At 39.5% G+C, this 23,199-nt stretch overlaps 1 protein-coding gene across 2 annotated transcripts in view; it reads right to left on the bottom strand.

The window, feature by feature from the left end:
- The window catches only part of APP (amyloid beta precursor protein), a 227,767-nt gene that overhangs the window by 169,196 nt on the left and 35,372 nt on the right, over positions 1 to 23,199 (bottom strand). For both annotated transcript variants that reach the window (XM_074813930.1, XM_074813921.1), the window contains exon 2: positions 10,343 to 10,510. In XM_074813930.1, the coding sequence (XP_074670031.1) occupies positions 10,343 to 10,510 (168 nt within the window). The remainder of the gene's footprint in view (positions 1 to 10,342; positions 10,511 to 23,199) is intronic.

Raw genomic sequence — 23,199 nt, forward strand, 5'->3', positions numbered from 1 at the left:
TAAAGTCTGTAATTGGCTCAAACAAGAAAAAGCAAAAAAATACTGAAAGATCTTGATACTGCCTCAAAAAATTATTATTTCCCATGTGCAACTCAGAAGCTGAATTTACAAAGAAGCTGTTTACTGACCACAACTCTTTGGTAGAGCTGTCATCCCAGGCCAAGGGGAAGAAGTGAATAATGAATGGAGGAAATTAGACATTTTATAAACGCTTAATTATCACTGTTCTTCAAGAAGACTTGGGATAAGAACGAAATAAATTTTATTGCATTGGTTTATATTCTTATGGAAACATTGTGCAGTTCCTTCAAGTAACTGGAATCGGACATCTTGCACATCATTAAATTTCTATGTGGTCAGTGCTTTTCTGACCTACAATGATATTTATAGAAACTATACTGGCAAGAAAAAAAATTTTCTATCAGATATTTCCTCATACCCAGATTAACAGTATTTATGTTTCAATATTCATACCCAGACAGAAGAAAAAAAATTTAAACACAGTATTGGGATTATTGTACAAGTAATTTTACTTTTTTTGTATTACTATATGCAACAGCTATCGGCACCCACAAAATACAAAGTTGATGTTTTAACAGATATTGTGATGCATCTTCTAAACACTACAGTGTCTTTCTAGTAGAAGCTCCTGTCTTAGCTAAAGAGAAGGACACTTTCCCTTTCCCTAGCAAGGATTCTCCCTAAGGCCTCATAACAATTTGAAATAGTCTTAGGAACTTTAAATCCAATGCTCTGTCTTCAGTCTCAACATTAAGTCAGATGCCTCAAGAGCGCTGAAAAAAAAAAAAATATCAAAATTTAAAATCCTTTCAAAGTTTTTCATTAGCAATTTTCAACACCCCTTGAGTGAAAAATCTCACCCTACCCAAGTAAAAAAAAAAAGCCAAAATTCCATTTAAACTATTAGAAAAACCCATGCTATGCATATATAAAGGAAAGAGGTGGATAAAGTCATGAATAATTGGCCAGATAGTCAGAAACCTCTCCGTGATTATAAATTGTAATTAATCCACAACCATCTAGAACAATTTTCTGTAACAGGCACACATCTATAAAAACATATTATCAGGGGGATTTTTTTTATTAGCCAGAGGTATACAGTATTTAGAAGATTAAAGGAGACACTCAGTACAGTACTACATAATAATTTTAATTGGATAAAAGCTAACCAGATGATAATGCTTCCATATGAATTAGAAAGCAGTGGTAATAAACTGCTTGTGAAAAAATGGAATGTCCCAGAAATCAAGAAATATTTCCCCCATCCAATCTTGGGGCATTGCCCTGCTATGAATTCAAGCAAGCATCACCTTCCTGACAGCTTCAAAGCTACAGAGCAAGAGAAACTGTCTTTTCCTTTTTTATTTTTGCCTGCAGAACTGACAACTGAAAATATGTGCGTGATGCCCTTTTACTTGCAAAGACAGACTTCTGAACATGAACCTATTCTCTGCTACCAATCTAGACAGATCAGCCCACTGTCTGCTACTAATAAACTTCATATGCACTGTTATAGTGAAATAAACACATCTGTAGTCAATTTTTCTGATTTCCATGTATCTCAAAGTAGATGGACAAGGCTGAAACGGGGAAAAGAACAAAGAGAAAAAGAAAACTCTCCTCCCACCCCCCCAAAAAAGAAAAAAATTAAGAAAACTCCCAGAAGAGAGTAACATTACCATCACGAGAAAAAACAATAAGATATAGCACAGGAAAGCTACAGAGTCATCCATAAGGGATGTGGATGACCCCAAAAATACAGAACGCCACAAAACATACTACCTATTCACACATACACAATCACGCACAGGGACTTGATGAAGACCAGAAAGAGCTGAAGCCCCAAAACACTGGAAACCACCCAGACCCTGCAGGTAGCCTCTCAGGTCTCATGAGGATCGTTCCCAAGAAGGAGTCACACTTGCACTCATCCATCTGCAGAGGTACACCATGGCTTCAGTGCCTTTAACTGGACACAAGCCTGATGCCGCCAGGGCTCCTGCCTTATTCCATCTCTTGTCCATTTACTGCTAACACCTCTCCACAAGCCAGTGCTAACACAGAAGCTGGATCAAGGAACTGACCTACCTCTGAAAACATCCCCCCTAAGAATAAAAACTGCATCACAGTGGAAACTGCCAGGAGTTAGAAGACCCAGGATGACCTTTAGCAAAAGTGGGATAGATCTGTGACAGACTGAAGTGTCCATGCAAGCATGGTCTGAAAAGGTGGAGGAAAGCAAAGTAGATTAGCGTGGACATTTCATTCTCAAAAAAGCCAATATGTAACAGCTGTACCTTTATAATAGATTCTTCTTAAGGTAATCACCACACTTTATGCCTAGTATCTCTTAGACTTACAATATTATTTATTCAAGGAACAGCTGCTACCAGTCCACCTCAGAGTTACATAGTGTAAGATGTTTGGCAGATTTATCTGTAAAGAAAATAGCAGACAACTTACTACGATAACTATGTATCTAAGAATGAAAAAAGAATGGTGAAACGCAGCAGTAGAGGTCTGCTGTGTTGTCCCCACCAGGAAACATTCCATGCAACATCACAGGTGCAGGACAGGTAACACCTCTACAGACCACATCCAATGTTACACAGTCCTCTCAGAAGTTCCTTGGGCTTCAGTAAGGCCACGAGTTGGGCCAGTCAAGCTTCACTCCCTTCCGTAGGCACGCAGAGAGACTCTGTGCAAGTGTGGTTAGCTGGTCCTTTTGTAACCTTAAGGAGCAAACCACAAGCACAGACCACAGCATGCTGATGATAGTTTAAAACATTTTCTTCTTGTCTTTTAAATCTCCAGTTTAGCAGATGTCTTTTGACACCTTGATCACATGCTATATGGTTGTCTGCTAGTTCAAACATGAACCAAAAAAGGCAACAGGACTACCCTGCATATGGCCATTGCATTCATGTATTTTAGAGGACAGAAGTAACAATAATATTCCTGACATAAATGCTATGCTGGTGGAACCCACTGATTAAGTTGCGCCATTCATCTAGTCCATCATATCTGTGAAATTCAAAATTAATCTAGGGCAAAATGCAGCATCACAGCTTCATTAAACACTGCAGCATGCATTTACCTAAATATGTATTTATGCAGACAATCATCATCCATTTTCATTCTTTTTCCTCCCTCTGACTCAAAGCAGAAGCACCCTCCTTTCACAAGAAAAACATGTTACTTCAAAAGGAGGTAGAAAAAAGCAGTAACATACTGAGAGCCTGATGTTTTTCATTTATTTTCAAGACTTGTAAAACAAGGCCTGTGTAGGGAAAAAAAATGAGAGGGGACCTTTTTATTAACAACAAAAGAATGGCAGCATTATCTTGCAACATATGCTCCAAGTTTTATTAGTCACTTGATTTGAAATATATTTAAATGGTACACTACACTCAGGGCTAAAAAGCCCAGCCTTCTTTCTCAAGAGGTTATATGGTGAGTATACTAAGGTTTAACTGCAGGATAAATATACCATCAGTAGTAGACTCTGCATTTCCAAAATCTAAGCCGTCATTGAAGCATATGAGATTTAAGCACTGGCATAGAGAGTGAATGAATTTGACTTTTGCTGTGGACCAAAAGCTAAGTAAAACAAAAGACCTCAATAATCAATGCAAAGAATGCTAAGATACCGTTCACCTAAACTTTTAAGCACGACTGTGCACATCTCAGAATATACCAACACACATTAATCTTGAAAGTGTCATTTGTTTTTAAGGACAGTCTGTGCTGCCAAAAATCTGTATATTTTCCATGATGTTTCCCTAAATGGACTGTTTTCCTCAGAGCAAAATGTATGGCTTTTTAGGCTGCTGAATTTAGAGTAGTACAGGTTTAAAATTCATTTTCTTCAATACAGTGGCTATTTGGTTTGAGAAACTAGAAAGACAACATTATACAGCCTAGATAAAAACAACAATTCATATTAGGATGAAAATGGCAAGGTAACATGGGAGAGAAACCATTATCAAATCAGCAAGACCATTTTCATCACGTCTCAAATTCTCTTCTCAGAAGAAAATGCCAAATTGTTTTATTCTTTTTAAAATCACTGGCATGCCTGGCAGTTCAACAAACCCTTTAACAAATCTTCAGAACCTCTCAACAAGGACAAACACTAGAGAGGGAGAGAATCACTGCCATCAGTCTTGCCTGATTCTGCCTGGTGTGGGCCCCAGGGCAACAAGCACTGAATATCGGACATGGTAGCAGTAGGGAGCCAAGCAAGCAAGTAAAAATGAAGACGGGGCAGCGGTCTGATAGCCCTTTTGGCCCATCTATCAAATAGGGGACCTGAGGACTGCTTTGAAGCTGGGGGTTGTGGGGTGAATTAATGCCAAAGCCTTATTATGGGCACATTCCAGCTTGTACTGGATCTGGCTAAGAAGTGGCTTTGGGTTTCACCAGCAACTTACCTAGAAACATGTCATAAACACAGAAGATTTGAGAAAATTACAAGATGATAATTTTTGGAAGTATTATGATTAGAGATTAGAAACGTCAACATTCTGTCTCAACAGTGACAAATAATGAAATACTTATCTGAATTTACCCTACTATTTTCTGCTCCACATAACACAGACACAGTTAAAGCATAGTAGCACGCTTTATAATTCAATTTTTTATTTCTGGGGAGGACTCCTGTAAGAAATACACATTCAGTGAGTGCAAGACATTCACGGATCTCAATGATGTTTAGAAAGAAAGCGGACACATATAATGACTTTACAAAAGAAACCAAGCAGTCATGATGCGATTTCAGAGATGCCAAGTGTAACACCTGCAAAATCAATATACACTCTACATCTCAAAGTTATTCTAAGCATCTAGCCAAAGACTGCACAGCAAGCCAGCTGCTGACTACAAGGCGCAGCTAAATCGCCAGGCTCCTGGGTTTACACTCCATCCACTCAACCATGCATGCGATATCCAGACCGAAACTAGTTTTACTATAGTTCTGGTTTGGTCTTGGGGAAAAAAAAACCCAAACAGTTCCATGCATACTTAAAATGGAAATGAGCACCTCCAAATTACACTGAGTGGAGAAAAAACATGCATTAGACAAAAGGAATTTTTTGCCAGCTGTGAGTGTTGTTTTTACAATTCATTTTGGACACTGAGTTCAGCATAGATGGCAAAATAATTTCAGTCCTTCAAGGAACTCATATAACGCATTCCTAATTTCTAGACAAAATTCAGCACATAGTAGCTGTTCAAAATTGCTAATATAATAAAACATACACCAATATCTTCCATCTGAACACTCATTCCGTTTAAACAGGGAACTGAGCACACCTAAATTAACTTCCTACTCTGCATATTCATGTGACTGAAAACACATACTTTGCCAAAGGGCAGGCTCCAGATCGTTTTTCTGAAAACTGTTTAGCGAGACAAGGAGCTGACTGGCCTCTGAAACACACCTTCCTTCAACAGTAATGTGCCACCCCAGCGCTTGAACATGTGTGGGTGGGGCACTCGATTTCTTCCACAAAACAACAAAAAGCAAAATCCAGGAGCAGCAGGTCCCCACCTGTTTTAGGACCTCAGCTAACGACCCACCAGGGGCTGTTAGGAAGAAACTTTCCCCAGGGGGCTAGTTATCCAGTAATCATGTATGGCAGGGTTTTTCCAACATCTCTCTGAAACAGCTGGTACTGCAGATTGACCGATGGCTTGATTTAAAGTGTCAGCTAGTACACTCACAACATGCTAACAATTTTGGCACATACACAGGTGTAACTACTCTGTTTACATTAATACAACGTTGTTCAAGCACCTGCAGCACTTGCATTTGACAGCTGTTTGCAGATCAGGCCCATGCTATTTTACTTTTCAGTAACAGGTACAATTAATACAACAGCATGCTAGCTAGTTTGACATTAAAAGAAACCACTAATAAATTGTACTTCTCTAACCAGCATCTCATTCCACCCAAAAAAGCTTGATTTTCCTATATTAAAAAAAAAAAAGCACCCAGATTAGGCTGAACACAGGAGAATGTGCAGATTTGAAGGCAGAGGAGATGGATGTACTGTGCTTTCAGAGCCACTTCTTCTGACTTCAGTAGCAGAGTTTAACTAAGTCAGGGAAGTTAGAAGACAGCATTGAAGTATCTTCCATTTCCTTTCAAATAAGTAATGCACAGTCTGAGCTTTGTCATCTTTAGGTTGTGTGATGTGTTGTCCAAATATAAATTCAGACAGTTCCTGTGCTGCACTGAGCTCCCACTCAAAAGAAGCGAAGTAACAACAGATGACATAAATCTTCAAAACATGTAGGCGGTTCTGCTTACTTCCCGTTCCTCCCTTTTTGCCCCTGCAATGCTCCTCTACTGCTACTTCCTGCATCAAGAATTCAAAATCCACCTACGCTGGCAGTGGACGAGGAAAGACAATGATGGCAATCTCAAGGAAAAGGTACGAGGCTCCCAGTACATGTGCTCAGCAGGAGAAATATATGTCCTCCTGTACACCATGCACCATCCAGCCCAGTGCTCTGCCCACCACTCAGGCATCTGGCCTTGCACTGTCAAGAAAAGCTCTTTTAAAACAGCTTACAAGGAGGCAGCAGTATGCATCTACTTGTAAATTCTACTAAAAGGGGAGATGCTATTTTTTATTTTTTGAAAGATACCTTCAAGGAACAAGCCAGAGAATACATGGAGTATCATTTTGGATTAACAATAAAGAGGAGTTTCCTGATAAAATATACTAACTCTGTATTATTTTAGAGCCAAGGAGCCAAAGAGCAAGATCTCTACTGTACTCGCTTATTGAATTTCTGCCCAGTTGGCTCCTTTTAGTATGTCCCTTCTGGTCTTTCCCTGGTGTAGGAGGAACTGAGTGAACAGGCTAACTCTACAGGATTTACCTCAGTAGAGCATCATCTCTTGCATTACAATCATAATCACAATGCCTGGCACAGAGCCACACAAGGTATCTGCAACAAAAACCAGGATGGACAGATTTCTCATTAGAAGTGCGGGGGGGGGAGAATCTTACCTTCCCTTGCTCCCTGTCATTTCAAGGCTCTGCTCAGAGCTGGGGAAAAAAAACCCCAGTACCTCAGCAGAGCACAACTAACAGCTGCTGCTACAGCAAGACCGAAAACGAAGGAACCTGCCATGGTGCCAGGGAGCATGAAGAACATAGATTCAGGAAGAGTACCTGTCTGCTTGATTGGCAAAGCATATACACTCAGCCTCTGCCTATACCGAGGAAAGAATGCACCTCAAGATGCAGCAGGCCTTCTTTTGGGAAAAAAAGTAGCATGAAGAGAAAAGAAGGAAAGGGTCATATTTGGCAAAATTAATAAAAAAGGAGATGTCTACTTGCATACTATTCTAATCCAAGAGGTACCACATCTCAGCCTTGATGTCTATTGCTTCTTGCTAAAGGGAAGATGCAAATTTGTCCCATTCCCTGATAGCAAGCACTGTCTCGCAGCCAAGGTAAACCACAGAAGGCAAGGGGAAAACCACCTCCCTTACCCACAGGATACTAAGCCTATTTGGAGGATCAAGCAACAAGGGGCTCCCCAAAGATGACAAGCTTGTTTGAGTTACATTTACTAGCACTTCTCTACAAATTAACTTCTTTGGTAGAAGTGGGTGCTTTCACTCAACTCGTTGGTTTCTCTTGTCAGGTCATGGGAAAGCTTACTGAAGCAGAGCAGTAGTGCTCTTTTCTGGCCAAAGCCAAAGCCCAAGCCCACCATGCTACAGTCCCAGCCACAGGGGCACGGGGAAGCAGGGAGGACTACGGGGGAGAGTCATATAGAACTGGGAACTTCTTCCCATGCTGCTGGGCTGGATTAGCTTCCACGTGGTTGGTTTTTTTTTTGTTTTAACTTGCTGTCAGAAGATCTGACCTTCCTAATATTTGCTATCTATTTCTGAATTTATTACCAGCATTAAAAAATAGGAGCACACATGATTCACCCTCACCCCCAAACCAGCTGCTGACAGAGCGCCCCAGTGCTGCCACCTGCTCTTATGCCCGAGACCAGCTTGGCACTTCTCCACCAGTGTCCTACAGCCAGTTGTGCTGTGCAGCTCAGGTGCGTGGGGGGAGAAGGATAGGGCAGGACAGCCAGGACATCAGCAGTCCCCCACGAACAAACAGAAACCATACTGGTGAGTACAGCAAGGAAAAGGTTGGTTTTTTTTCCTCCCAGATTCCCGTGTTTTAACACACCACAATAGAACTGCTCACTCCAAGTTAACGAAAGCACAGTTTAATCACACATACATAATAACACAGATTAACTAAAATCAGCAAGATGTGTGCCCCATTTTTAGCAACTAGACCTGCCAGCACCTTCCCCATCACAAGGCAGAACCCCCTAAAGCTATGCTTTTAACTGTAGCTAAAGAGACACTCTAAAATTGTGACATCATCACCTAATACTAAGCTAATGAACTGTCATCACGCAAATCAAGGCTACCACCACACTCATGTTTAAATATTTACCCTAAAAAACCCAAGTAACAGAAGGTCTCTCCTCTGTTTCTCCAGTCTGGAGAAAATTTCAGATTCCGGAAAAAACCAAAACCCAACAGGTTAAAAAGGGACCTATAGAGGTCACCCAGACCTTCCTCTGCTAAAACCAGGGCTTACATCCAAGTCAGATCAAGTTGCTCAAGCCCTTATCCAGTTCAGCTCTCCCAGTCTTCAAGGATGGGGACGCCACAGCTGCCTTCATGCTTGTGCCACCACATGGCCACTCTTACGGCAAAGAATTTTTTCCTTATATGCAATTGAAATTTTCCTTATTATTCCCTTTGTAATCTAACAGTATATGGCTACTACCTTCTGACTGCTTTTGCTTTCCTCTTCCATTTATTTTTAAGAGGGGTCTCTTTTTTTTTTTCTTTTTTTAAAAATGCCACCCAAAATTTCAAAATCACTGGACATTCAGCAGAGATTGAGAGCTCTGAGTCCTTGTTCTGGAATCCCTCCCTACCTGCAGCATTTGTAACTGAATTGCCAATGTACTGAGCTACTCATGCCTTAAAACTCCCCAAACTTTCTACTCTTACTTCCCGTAAACTCACATATTACTTTCTGTAACCTTTAAGTCCACTACCTTGTGGACTTTTATTCACTGATTCTCTACTTCCATTTTCTTATGCATAAATCAACTTCATTTAGATAAATCAAAGGACACAACTGAAAAAACAGAAGAAATCCGAAATGACTTACTGGTAGGTTAGGTTTGGTATTTTTGGTAGTGGTAAACAAAAATATCATGAATTTAAGAAAGTAATACTCCTAGTAAAAAGACAAAGCAACTGGTGAAAATCAATTTTAATAGACATTACAGTATCTTCCTTAAAATGACTATTCTAGACCATAAAGCCCAAACACAGAAAAAACTGAACAAAACACTGCAAGAAACAGAAGGAACAATCAATGGGTAGAAGAACAGGAATGAAGATTCTAAGAGAGCAAAGATCTGAAGAGTGAATTATCTTACTTTCTAAAAGAAGCATTTTCACAGGAATTGGTTTGACATTTAGGAAGCAAGACAGCTACTGCTGTGGCAATAAGCAATAGCCGCTGCTTTAAAAAAAAAGAAAGGCAAGGGATGGTATAGAAAAACATAAGTACTAAAGCGACTCAAGCCATGCCCTTTTGTTTCATAGCATGAAATCCGCATTTTCTTTTCAAATTGTCACACACTGGTACGAGGTTATCACGCTTTCACAGCATGGAGACAAAACAAAATTAGATCCACAATCTGTTCTTAGGACATAAGCGAATGGGTAATAAGTTTCTGCTCTCAAATATGAAATCAGTCCTTGTGACTTCATCTGTAGGGCAAGCTTTTTCTATTAAGAAACTCTGAATGGTTCAGTGTGCAGCAGAGACAAATAACTCTGGGCTGCCCTAGTGTATTTCAGTATCATGGTAGGATGACAGAAGACATGTTACAGCTGACGCTTTCAAGATCAGCCCAGAAAGAACAAGGTCATTTTAAATAATAAACTATCATCTCAGCTTTATTCAAAATACTTTATAACTAAGCTCATTGTGCATATACTATACAAAAATTATCCCCAAGGGCAGAAGACAGAGGGACAAAATTGGTCCTAGTGACCCCCACAGCAACCAGTTTTTGAAGTTGTTTTAACAGGGTCTGAAGAGAGCCTCTTTAAAAAGAGCAAAAAGGCAATGGAGCAGAAGAGGATAAAAAAAAGAAAGGGAAGGTCCCTACAGACTCAGCTCTCCAGCACATGCCTGCACCTTAGGGCTTCAGAAGAACAAACACCATAGATGTTTCTGAGGATGGGACTTACTTCCTGGCAGTACTGGAGAATCCCTTCCTTCGTCCCGATGCAGGTCTTGGTGCCAGAGGGGTCCGATTCCCACTTTCCATTCTGCACATTCATGTGCATGTTGAGTTTCCCACAGAACATGGCGATTTGAGGCTCTGCCAGCAACCCAGCATTTCCATCAGCAGGCACCTGAAAAGAGAAGGGAAAAAAAAAAAAGTTTTAATCTCACATCTAACGTTTCAGTCCATCCAAAGCAGGAACAGCTCAAGCAAGCCTGAACCAAACTCTAGGCTTACCCACCCACGGCAGCAAAGACTGAAATTGTTTACTTCAGGCAGATTTAAGAATTGTAAATGTGGTCTTCATAGAAATCCAGAACACAATAGTGTAACACAGAGTTTAAAGCTGTAACCAAACTGTTTTGCGGCCCAAAATTTTCTTCTTATCGACTTGGGCTAAACACAGAACAATGAGCATACTTGGAGCACGATTACAGATATTTAATTTTCCAAGTATACTTGGTCTACTGAAGGGGAGGGATTCATCAACAATATACAAAGAAGTAACAAGTTTTCCCCAAGAGTTCCTAAAAAAACCCCCAGTGTATCTTTTTTCAAGGTCCTCTCTAGTTCATTTAGATGTTGAGCACGCAGCCTGTATTTTATCACGCCTTATAAAGATGAGGGTTAAAATGAGCTTTGTTTCAACTGAACCTTAAAATGCAGTGGCTGGGGTGGTACCAAAATGGGACTGTTGTGAGCTAGGTCTTCAGCAAAGTCTTACAGAGTAGCAACGACCTGAACATGCACTAAAATACTCAGGCTTAAGACAGGCCACCCAAAGTGGTGGTCCTTGCCTCCCATGGGCACGCTGCCCACAGCCCGCCAGCCCAGCCAGCACCACCCAGCTGCCCCAGCTCTGCTGGGGTGTGGAGCCAAACATCAGAGCTGCCCTCAACAATTTCCCAATTAAATGCAATTCTCTAATGTCTGTGAGCTTCCTACCTGCATTTATAAACCAACAAACCTTCCTCCCCCATAAACCTCAACACTGCTTTAAATGCCTCCCATGAGACCACACCATTAAGACAAATCAAGAGCTCTTTTTCAGCCCTCTGACTTCTGGCGTAGCCAACCTCAGAAGGTATAAGCCAGAAGTACTCGCTTCAGTTTTACTATCTGAGAAACACAACACAAAGATAAACCTCCTCTGAAGGTTAGGTTCCTCAAGAGAGAAGTCAATGGCTCTCCACTGTCCCTCCTGCTCCAAAGGCAAGCCTGTTGTATTTGAGGTATCACAGAGTATGCAATTAAGTTTAAATATCTATTTTTAACTTTTAATCTTTTAACTAGAAGGCTTCTCAAGGGGAAAATTAAAAACATTTTAAAAGTTAATGAAAAACTGCAGAAACAAAATTACTGTCTTGTAAGAGGTATGCAAATCCCGTATCTTAGTTCCCCCACTCTTTGTTTAAACAAACACAAAAAAACTTCATGAATTTTATATGCCTACAGTAATAAAAAAAAATATTAACACCAAGAAACATTGCAGGAGTCAACATCTAAATACCCTAACACATTAACTTAGCATTGTAAACTAAAATGCTGCAATTAAAACAAGTTTGGTGTTTTTTAGAAAAGGAGAGAACATTTTCCTGCCTTCTTTAAGATGTTAATATGTTACTACAATTTAGCTTAAAAAAAATAAAGCAGGAACACTTCTACTGGCAGAGATTTCCCTTTACTATCTCAATTTCTCTTTTCCTGTGGAACGAGTAAGCTCTGTACAATTTAGCAGTCAGCCATCGCTGTCCTTCCACTAGGTAATTAGAGAATTTTCCAATAACTGGGATGACACCTTGTCTGGCTTGCTTTGATCAGTAAAACTATCACATGCTTACTAACATCTTCAGAAACTCTGGAAAGCATCTCAAACGTGACACATCTATAACAAATACTTGCACAAAAATCCTCCAAATTAATGTTTTTTCTTCACAGATGCAACATAACCCTAGCAAAATTTCAATAAATATAGAAGCGAGTCATTCCACAGGTGACATGTGAATGTGAACTCTATTCACAGTCAGCTCCTCCAACTGAGATCTCTATTAATTTAATAAAGCACACAGCAGTCATACTGTAGCAGATTTTAATTTTTTTTTCCACTTAAAATCTTAAGTTGTAAATTTAGGGAGACCTTGCCTTCTGACTTTATAATAGGGAGTTTTTCAGTATTTTTGCCTTAGCTAAGACAGCTAAAGTTGAGGGGAAAAAAATGTGGCTGTTGACTTGGAGTGCTATCAATTTAACTCTAACAACATGACAACCTATGACTGTCTACTTAAAAACTCATTCCCTTCAGAAAAGACATGACATCTCCCAGCTTAATGAAATTACCAGAGCAAGTCATGATCACATTTAGCTTTCTATATTTTGAGCTGACAGGGCCATACTAATGAACTGCTCAGCAGAGCACTTCATCTTATTGATTAGGACAGCTAAATGTTTCTAATCATAAAGAAATACTGAAGCAATTAACAGACACTGTAAACAGAACTAAAGCTTTTAGATCATGATCATGAATAATTCAAATACTCAACTTCCCAAGTTGAACTCTATACTGAGTGTCCTTAAAGCAAGGATAGTAGGTTAATGGATTTGTCTGTTACATCTCCGGCTAAGATGCAGCACTGAGCTTTCAAATTAACTTTTAGTGAACAAGTGGAGTGGAAATAATACCTTTTTAAACATTTTGGAGGGGGGGGGGGGGGGGGCACCAGGAAAGACACATTAAATTATTTAATATCTGAAGGTAAGCACTTGCCACCACTGTGTAGCCCTGGTGTTGAAACTGAAAGCCTCTCACCTTTAGTAGTAAGCAGCAATTTTATACATCGCATTTTCAGCACAGTACCTGTGAAATTTGCAGTGACATTGCAATGTTTTAACAGAACAGAATAATTGTTGAGATAGCCTTTGTGCTATCTCCTTGCTCATTCTATAAAATATGTGTCTAAGCCAAGATTTTTGCCATCTGATACTTCATTTCTGAAGAAAATAAGAACTTGATGTGCTATGGCACTTTTCCTGACTGAAAACTGGCAGCTTCCTGCTTGACAAGAAATTACTCTTGCTGCACAATCCACAGAAACAGCTGACACTGACAGAGGCTTGTCTGCAGAGATGATGGTCAAAACACAACAGTCAAGCCTAGGAGCATTTTTGATGTGAGGTCAAAGGAAGGGGGCATTACGAGTTCTGACCTTGGCCTTACCTATCCTAGATTTTGAGCTTCTGCTAGACCTTTTGATGACATCTGAGCAAGATACTCCTATGAAGGGTGTATGACTAAAAGATTTCACTCCATTTTGCAAGCATATGCTTCAGAACATTGTTACTTCCATTTCCCCCAGGAGTGAACATCGCAAACAGTGACTGACTAATTCTAACACTAAAAAAGGAACACAAATTTTACAGATCATTGGCCAAAAACCTGCAGCTACTGCATTAAGCTATATATTCCAGTACCTAAAGGGAGCCTAGAAGAAAGCTGAAGAGGGATTTTTTTACAAGGGCATGCAGTTGTAGGACAAGGGGTAACAGCTTTAAACTGAAAGAGGGTAGATTTAGATTAGATACAAGGAAGAAATTCTTCACCATAAAGGTGATGAGGCACTGAAACAGGTTGCCCAGAGCAGTTGTGGATGCCCCCTTCCTGGCAGTGTTCAAGGCCAGGTCGGACGGGGCTTTGAGCAACCTGGGCTAGTGGAAGGTGTCCCTGCCCATGGCAGAGGGGTTGGAGCTACATGATCTGTAAGGTCCCTTCCAACCCAAACCATTTTATGATTCTATGACTACACTGTACTCTTCTATACACTGTTTTCCTCTGCAATCAGACTACAACAAAATCCACAGGAAAAAGCTGAAATCATAAAGTTAAAAATTCATTCTTCATCCAAAAAAACTAATTATGCTAAATAACAGTTAAGAAGAATATTTCTGATACCTAAATTTTCTGGTTTCTTCCCACTTCTCTATGCAGCCCTCCACAGCAACACACAGACTTTTGTTAGTTTACTTGAGTGAAGTAGCAAATGAAAACTTGGTAGCAAGATGCACCACGCTGCCTCTCTTGCCAGTGCCCCACCACTGAACACAAGAGCATTCCCAAGGCACCTGCTGAAAAGGGTGCCTGGAAGGGATTAGTCCTCATAGCCTTGATTTTATGGGATCTATTTTAATCAAGGGACATTCCTAAATTAAGAACTGCGAATTAACCAATGAATTCCAGAAAGCATTGCTGCCATTTAGTTTTGTAAGGCTGATGGATACAAGAGGAGAAAACAAGGGACATGTGAAGCCTCTCAGGCTCCTTTGGTCTGGACTGGCACTGGTGCAGGTCTCCCAACACTTCACTACCTGTGCCTGCTCTCTAACCTGGGGGTCCCTCCCACCTACACAAATCCCAGTTTTATAAACACTTCAGTAGTCCCTTATGCTTTAAAAAAGTCATTACAAGTAATCCTAGCCAATAAGGCCTGCATGCCAATTTCCAACCTTGCATTGTAATTCTGTTCACATGTTCAGTGTGGTATCTATTAGTAGGGAAAAGCACAAAAACTATTAAGGGACAGTAACAAAATTACTGCATACCATTTCATCTGCCATGCAAACGTTCAGAAACGTTCACCTCCAACATGCTCACTTGCCTGTCTCGTGGGTTTACACAGATCTTCCACCTTGAGCTCTTACAGCAGCCTCTGCCATGGACTTTTGTCCCTCCAAAGGTAACAGCTTGGAAAACTAAACATTGAAAGCTTTTCCAGCTGATGTAGTTAAAGTACCTCTAGGCTATGTTGTCATTTGAAGAGTAAGCTTTACTCAACACCGCAACTATATTTTCACTAGGACAGTGCTAGAAAAGCTTTCCAGGGAATGAAAGGTGTGCTAAAAACTGCTGGCAAGTCTATTCTGAGATCTCCAGGTAAGAGACTAAAAATATCACTTATGTATTGCATATCCCACCAAGATAAAGAAACAACTTTCTCTTCAGCCCTCTCCCTTCCCATGAAGTTCGTCTTGAAGACCTCAAGCATCATAGCACTTTGGGAAGAAATACAGTTTTCTCCCCAGGGATTGCATCATGATGATGCCTCACTATCACAGCAAAGCCAAAAATAAAAGATCAGACTTAGTTGAGATGATAACTATTTCCAAGAGAGGTCTCTAGTCTGTGCAAGTTACTGATAATGTAAGACCTAATGAACTATTGTTGATTTAAACAGAGACATCCAACAGCAGTTTCATCACAAAGATGAAAGGGGGGGCAGGGGGAGGGGGCGCAGCAGCAGAGGCAGGGCAAGAGGGGAGTAGCACTTCTTTTAAAACACATACACTTAGAAAGATGAAAAACAACTCAAAAAAAAAAAGGCAGGAGAGTGAAATGAGAGTAAAACTAGATATGGTGATAAATGGTTTGTCCCATACATGCTGTTATAACATCTTAAACACATGAATTGTTGAATCACTGGTCACATCAAAGGTATATCATCCAGCTAAAATAAGTGAGTTGGTGAAGAATTTTATGTGTCATTCAAGTCTTCTTCACAGCCAATAGTTTAATTCATTACATTCATTCCCTGCCAAGAAAAATTATCTGCATTACAATGTAATTAAATAATCTAGAGCACCGATCTACACAGATAAGCAGCTTCTATACAGTAATGCTGAATAACATAAAGCTACAGCCCAGTTTGTTACAATAACGCCTGTAGTGGCAAATCTCTCCTTGACTAATCCTAAAGCTCTCGGGCAGATTAGTCTACCAAAGAATAACTCATGCGACACAAATTACATTAACAGCAACTATTTGCTTTATTAGTATTCTGCAAAAGTAAAAACTCCAAGCATATTAATGAAACTGTAATCACATATTATTTTGTCTACTTTGCATATGACCTCGAAGAAGTAGCATGTGCTTTTTTTCTTGCCTCTTGGCAAATCATTAAGTAACAGTTAGACCAATTAGCACGCCGTCTCAAGGTAACTCCGGTTTTCACAGTATATCCAGTTTTCAAAGACCAAATAAAATGCTACTCATCACTTTTACAAGACATCTGGATCAGAGAGAATGGGAACTACCTAAATTTGAAAAATGGCAGCTACAGGATTCTGAAAAAAATTACCTCGATTGTAGGTTATTTAGAGCTCTGTGTAACAAACACATTGGTCTAACATCACAAGACTTTCAAGCACCAGCCTGGCATTTTTTATATAAAAACCAAAATTATTAATTTGTTATACGTTTTTTAATTATTAAACTTCAAAAGTGTAGTAAGTGTACAAGCTCTGAAAGAAAGGGTGCATGGCTGTGGCAATGCTCAACAGTGACTGCAGGTGCTCCCTTAAAGAGTTTCAGGCCCGTCTTCCAGCCACAAGACTCATTTCACCTCCAGTTGTGTGCATCTGCCTGCATGCTCCTCTGTTACATTTCCTTTTTATGAGCAGCTAAATGCTGAAACACTTAAAATGTTATTTGACAGTAAAGAAATTTAAAATACCTTTCAAGTATAGGTTTTCAGTATTTTGTCTACTCAAAAAAAAAGCACAGTAAGAACTCAATCTTTTGGTGGGGATATTAAAAAAAGGAAAATCCAATCAGCACTAAAGACCAGGATCAGAAGACAACTCCGTTAGAGAAAGTCCACTGGGTATGTAACTGCTTATCAGTTATAACTGCTTTGGATAAGGAAAGGACATAATCCATCTGTTTTCCCATCAGATTATGTCAAAGAAATATTTACAAACCTGGTCAAATTAGGACAAAACAAGGTAAATCCTGGCAAAGCCACCTGAATGACAATGTTTAATTACTGAAGCCTTTCTTTGAAAATAGGTGTTTCATGGTATTTTTCTGTTTGCTTTGAGAGGGAAAAGACATTCCAAGTATCTATTTGATGTCAAAATGTAGACTTTAATACAATACAGAAAAAAAAGTATGACATTACACAAGCATTAAAAGATGAAGATGTAGGGAATCTGTTTCCTTCCCATGTTAAGACGTAGTACAAAGATGCCTTTGTTTCCCTCTCTTCCAGCCCTGGTAATTAAATCTGAGGAAAAGTGCAAAGGGTCTTTAGTACATCCATGTACTCCATGTCCACCAGGCATGCTGGATGCCATTTATACAGTTTCTGAGACACTCAAAAAGGATTTTGGTAGCCAAGCACAGAGGACTCAAAGAAGTTTAACCAGAAAATTAAAAAAAAGGAATACTTTAACAAAAAAAGCACTTGGAGTTTTTTAGCTCATTACCATTTCATCTTAACATCAAAAGGCCTTTTCCTACCAAACACCATTCTTTAAGACAGAAAGTGTAGCCCTCTCCCCACCCACTCTCTGTCATTGCTTTCTGCAGTTACAAAAGTAATCAGTGTATTTGCTAATAGTTCTTTATAAAGCCTATTTAAACAAGTGTTGGCTCTGTTCACAAGTAAGGTTATACTCAGAAAACACAGGCTGCAAAGGTTGTACCCTCAAGATGTTTTCCATCAAGGGACCACAGTAACACAACTTCTCTCCAAATACCTCTGCTATTAACTTACCATTAGGACTAAACATAATGTGAAAATAAGCATCAGACCTTGTATGTGCTATTATTAAACATCAAAATATCAAAAAACATTCCCCAGAGATCCCTAAGATGGCTGCTATGATTCAGGTTGTTTTATTCTGCAAACACCAACCTGAAGCCACTTTCATAAGCCTTCAAAGTGTATTCAATTTGTATTAATTGCCTCATTTGCAATTACTTTCAAGGAGAGAACATTCAATAACAACTTCCATATCTACAACTTAAAGAACAACACCCTCCTTATTTTAAGAGATGATTAAAATAATCCCTCCCTACTTTCTATTTTTAATGCTAACACCAGTTCCAGTCCTTTAGCTGAGAAGTCAATGAATACAGTTTTAAGGTTTAACAACTACTGATAACAAAAATCAAAAGGGGGTTCAAATATTGTGAAGACTTAAATATACCCGAGAAACACACCAGCCACCCTTCCAGCCCATACCTGTGCTTCCTCCGAACTTTTAAACCAAATTCAAGGTTTCCTGCTAACAAAAGCAGCACCAATTTGCACAGAAAGCAGTTTGCTTACTCTATGACTATTATCAAAATAAAAGAAATTCTATCTTTGAAGTGGAGCTGCTCATAGCTATTTTTTCCTATAAAGAACAGAGGTAAAAACAAAATAGGTGTAAAAGGTCTCTTGACTTGGCCTTACACATTTAGTGAGCAAAACATGAAATAACCTTGTTATCCCCAGTGGAAAGACCAAGTTTCTTCCACTGGACTATGACTGGTGTGCTGCACCTTACAAGTGAAGATCACTGCTCAATTCCAGAAGTCTACAGTTCAAACCAGGCAAATGCCATGCTAATACAGGCTCATGTCACCAGGCACAAATCCATGGCTTCTTGCCCACTGGTTAACCATCAACTTTACAGCAGACCATAACAGAATACACACTGCCAGACTTGTTATTTAAGCCACAGAATACTAGTTCTCCTCCTAGTCTCATTAGGTATCTACGCAGAACACAAATGCTTTAAAGACTATTTATATTTTAAAACCTGCTCATGTAGATAAGTAATGAAAAAATCCCTTCATTTCTTATAAATGCAATCAGGACAAAAAAAAAGCACCCAAATTAGAAAATTAAGAAATACCAAATTATTGTCTCCCCACAACTTTTAAGACGGCTGTTTGTCAAAACCAAGGAAAATTTTCCATCTCCCAACTTCTCCTTAGAGACAAACAGTGTCACAAGAGTAAGAGGCTGTCAAAATCAACATGAATAATTTAGAAACAGTGTTTTATTGTATAATGTTGATATAGAAACAGCAGCGGCAATTATTATTGTCAACAGCCAACAGAAATAGGTCAAAAAACATTTTACTGATTGCTCAGTAAAACTGCTCAGTACAGTTGCTCTCTCCTGGTAGACAAACATTTCTGGCAAACAGTAACGAAAGGGGCCATGTCCCTAAACCACAGAAAACCCTGGGAAGACCCACATCTCCTTTACAAAAAGCCAGAAACTTGGGAAAAGGTCAAGCACTCTGTGAACTAAAGGGCACCTGAAATTTGGTTGAGAAACACATTCCCATTGAAAAGCTTCTGGAAAGTGAGACACGTTTATTTGCCCTGACCATGACCTATTTAACCAAAGTGTAAAGACTTGTGTGTAGTCCTCCTGGCATGCTTCATAAAATAGCAATGCCAAAAAAGCATCACAACAGCACACTGCCCACTTTCTCCATGGCAGTTCAAGGATTGCCTGATCCACAAATATATTAAAAGCAAGCCTGCTCCAAGGCTGCAGAGGAAGCAATAGTTCTCTCAAAACCATCTTCTTTCTCCTCACCCATACCCTTCACAAGGACCTAAGGCATATGTTGTTTTATTCCATACATCTTAACACTTCCCTTGGGTCATGTTCCAAGTACGAGTAGGATGCTACCAGAACCCAGGCCCAGGCATCTGTCTACCCTGAAATCAAAATAATTATCAAAAAACAAACCAAAAATATGCCAAGATTAAGCACTGAGTTCACAAGGCTATCTCATGGAGCAACCAGGAGGTAAGTGCTCCCCACCCCAAACTGCTGAGTGACCCAGCAACCAAGTGCTTACAAGAGATATGTGCAAGACTTCAGCAGAAACTTTGCTATCATATCTGTAACGAAGAACAGACCTGCATACATACACACACGCGAACACACACCCAAGAGAGGAGAGATTTCCCCCGCTAGGGCCCCTGGAAACACTAGGAAGCAATGAAGAGGACAAGAGCAGCAAAAGCCTAGCTCATGTGCAGAGCCCATAGAGCATACAGGAACGTAACAGACATTTGTCTACCCCTAAGTGCAGTGTCAAGAGTCCCTTACCCACTGCCAACACTACTGAGCCCCCTATCAGCAACATGGCTGCTTCCAAAAAAACCCCTAAAACCCACACTCCATCAACCTTCAAGTTGAGTACCTTAATTCAAGATGATGTTAAAGTGCTGGAATGCGTCCAGAGGAGGGCAACAAAGCTAGTTGAAAGGGCTGGAAGCCATGTCCCATGAGGAGCAGCTGAGGACTTTGGGTTTGTCTAGTTTGATGAGAAGAAGGATGAGGGGTGACCTCATTGCTCTCTACAGCTTCCTGAGAAGGGGAAGGGGAGAAGGAGGTGCTGAGCTCTTCTCCCTGGGATCCAGGGACAGGATGTGTGGGAATGGTTCAAAGCTGCACCAGGGGAGGTTCAGACTGACATTAGGAAGCATTTCTTTACCAAGAGGGTGGTCAAACACTGGAACAGGCTTCCTGGAGAGGTGGTCGATGCCCCAAGCCTGTCAGTGTTTAAGAGGCATTTGGACAATGCCCTTAATAACATGCTTTAACTTTTGGTCAGCCCTGAGTTGCTCAGGCAGTTGGACTAGATCACAGTTGTAGGTCCCTTCCAACTGAAATATTCTGTTCTATTCTATTCTAACCTCTACGTAACTTTGGTCACAACCAGACCAGCTGCACAAGCTGTTTGACAGATGTGCATTGCCAAAGGTGGAGGGGGACAACAGAGGGAATGGTCACAGACAGATCCAACCAGGTCTCTCTTGGAGTTCTCTTAAGAGTCCACAGTCAAATTTATGGATTTTGCAGTTAGTCATCAATATAACAGTAACTGAAAACCCTCACGCCTACCAGGTCTCCTCAGCCCACTGGTACCTCTGCATGGTTTAGTTAAGTTTTTTATAAAAACTGCTGTTTTGGCAGGAAAGAAAGTGATGACAAACAGATTGATCAGAATTATGCAAGATTTGAATGACTTTCAGGAAGCATTAAATCTAATGCAGCACCAACTAACACTTAACACTGAAAAAAAAAACCCAAGCCAAATAAAAAGTGCATTAAAAAGGTGGAAGGAACAAAAAAAAGCCAGTATTGCTCCCCACCTGTTCATTTACATTGTGAAACAGTCTTTGGTCATTTACATGGCTATATAATGTGTTGACTAATAGCAGCAGGGTAAACAAGAAACTAAAAAAAAAATAATTCCTGTGAGAATTAAATATCTCTATCTCATTTGGAAAAAAAGAAAAAAGATGCAATCCAGCAGGTGTGCGCAGTTGACAGAAGTGTTTAATGATACCAATAAATATGACAAGTGTAATTTCTTTTGGTATGTCCACACATGCAGAAATGTTATAATACTGCATTTAAATCTCATCACCTGAAAGCCTGTCATTAGCCCAAAACAAACATAAGACTGTTTTACAGAAGCCAATTAAGGTTTTGTACTGAAATACATTCCTTCTAAACCATCTAATTCCAGCATTGTGTTTTCTATTCCAGTGCTCACAGACACCACCACTTATTTTATCTTAAATAAATACATGGAGTAGAAGAAAAGGAAGAGTGTATTTCACAGTGACACAACAAACTACAGAACTATTCCAAGCTCAGTAATAATTTTTGGGTTCCTGTTATACCCATGAAACTCACTCCTGTAAAATTGAAACTACAAGGTGAGAGCAAATACACAAAAAAAATCCCCCTAAATAAGATCTAGTTTTCATTTATATTAAAGGACCTTTCTCTTGTGAAACAATACTCTAAGTTGGTGTAAGTTATTTTTTAAACCTATTTCAATGCATGTGTACCCAGGAAGGATGTGAAAAGGAAAATTACTATATGCAGAGCCAGACTCCATACCCTGAAACAAATTTAAGTTATATCTGTCAGGTCAAAAATTGAGGAACAATCCTAGTTCAACAAATCTGATAAATAAGTTAACATTTGAGCAATGTCAGTTTCTCAAATGACAGTGCTCTGTAATTTACTGACTTATTTTCAAACAGAATAGTAGTCTTCAGTTTTCAGGGTTTCATTTGAAGTAGCTGTTGACTTTAAGATAGCTTCACATCTCACTGATCACATTTCCAGCACCTCACTCACTCAACCATCTCACAGAACAAGAATTCTTCTGTATAATATCTTCGCTCTTTTTTTATGCTATTTATTTTTTCAACTTTTCGTGCTAAAACTGGGCTGCAAAAGGATAGTTTGTAAGAGGATTATATTCCATTTGAGGGATGCTTACATCTTACCTCCATTCCGTAAAATTTATTAGCACTCAACCTCTCACAGAATCATATCTTTAATTTAGAAGCATTTTGAAGAAGGAAGAAAGGAAATAAGCTACTTAAATTACCTCTTCAGCACCACTTTTATTCTTTTTAGATCCTATATAGGATGCCCATATGGGCGAATCAGCAGACTTTGTTTACAGTACAGTCACAGAACAGATGACAATATGATTACAAACACTTCTGTTTAAATGTTTGGACTTGTAACTTTCTAAATAAATAATAATAATAATAAAAACTTTAAACCACAACACTCAAGTTGCACTTCCAAGCATGACTCTCATATGACTCATTTATTACACAGTGCTACCACCCTATACTTTTGACAATACAGTAATTAGACAAAGTGAGTGAAGGTATATAAGGCACCTAGAGTTTTGCTGAAATAAACTTCCCTGAAAAAGAGATAGCAGATTTTCCAGATTTGGAAAATCCTGTAGGCTTACATAATATTCCTATCATAGAAAAACTGAACTACTGAACTATTTACTCTATAGCTACAGAATTATTACTGCAGTGGGAGAAATACACAGTCCATTTTGTAAGCTCCTCCAAGAAGGAACAGAAGCTGCAACCCATCTGCTCAGCAGATTTCTTTTGTGTACAGTCTGACTGAACAAACCCTTATCTACTTGAGCAGAGAAATTCACCATGACCAGAAAAGCTGAAATTTTGCTTGTGAA

The sequence above is a fragment of the Strix aluco genome, chromosome 2 (assembly GCF_031877795.1).
Source record: "Strix aluco isolate bStrAlu1 chromosome 2, bStrAlu1.hap1, whole genome shotgun sequence".
In the NCBI taxonomy this organism is placed as follows: Eukaryota; Metazoa; Chordata; class Aves; order Strigiformes; family Strigidae; genus Strix; species Strix aluco.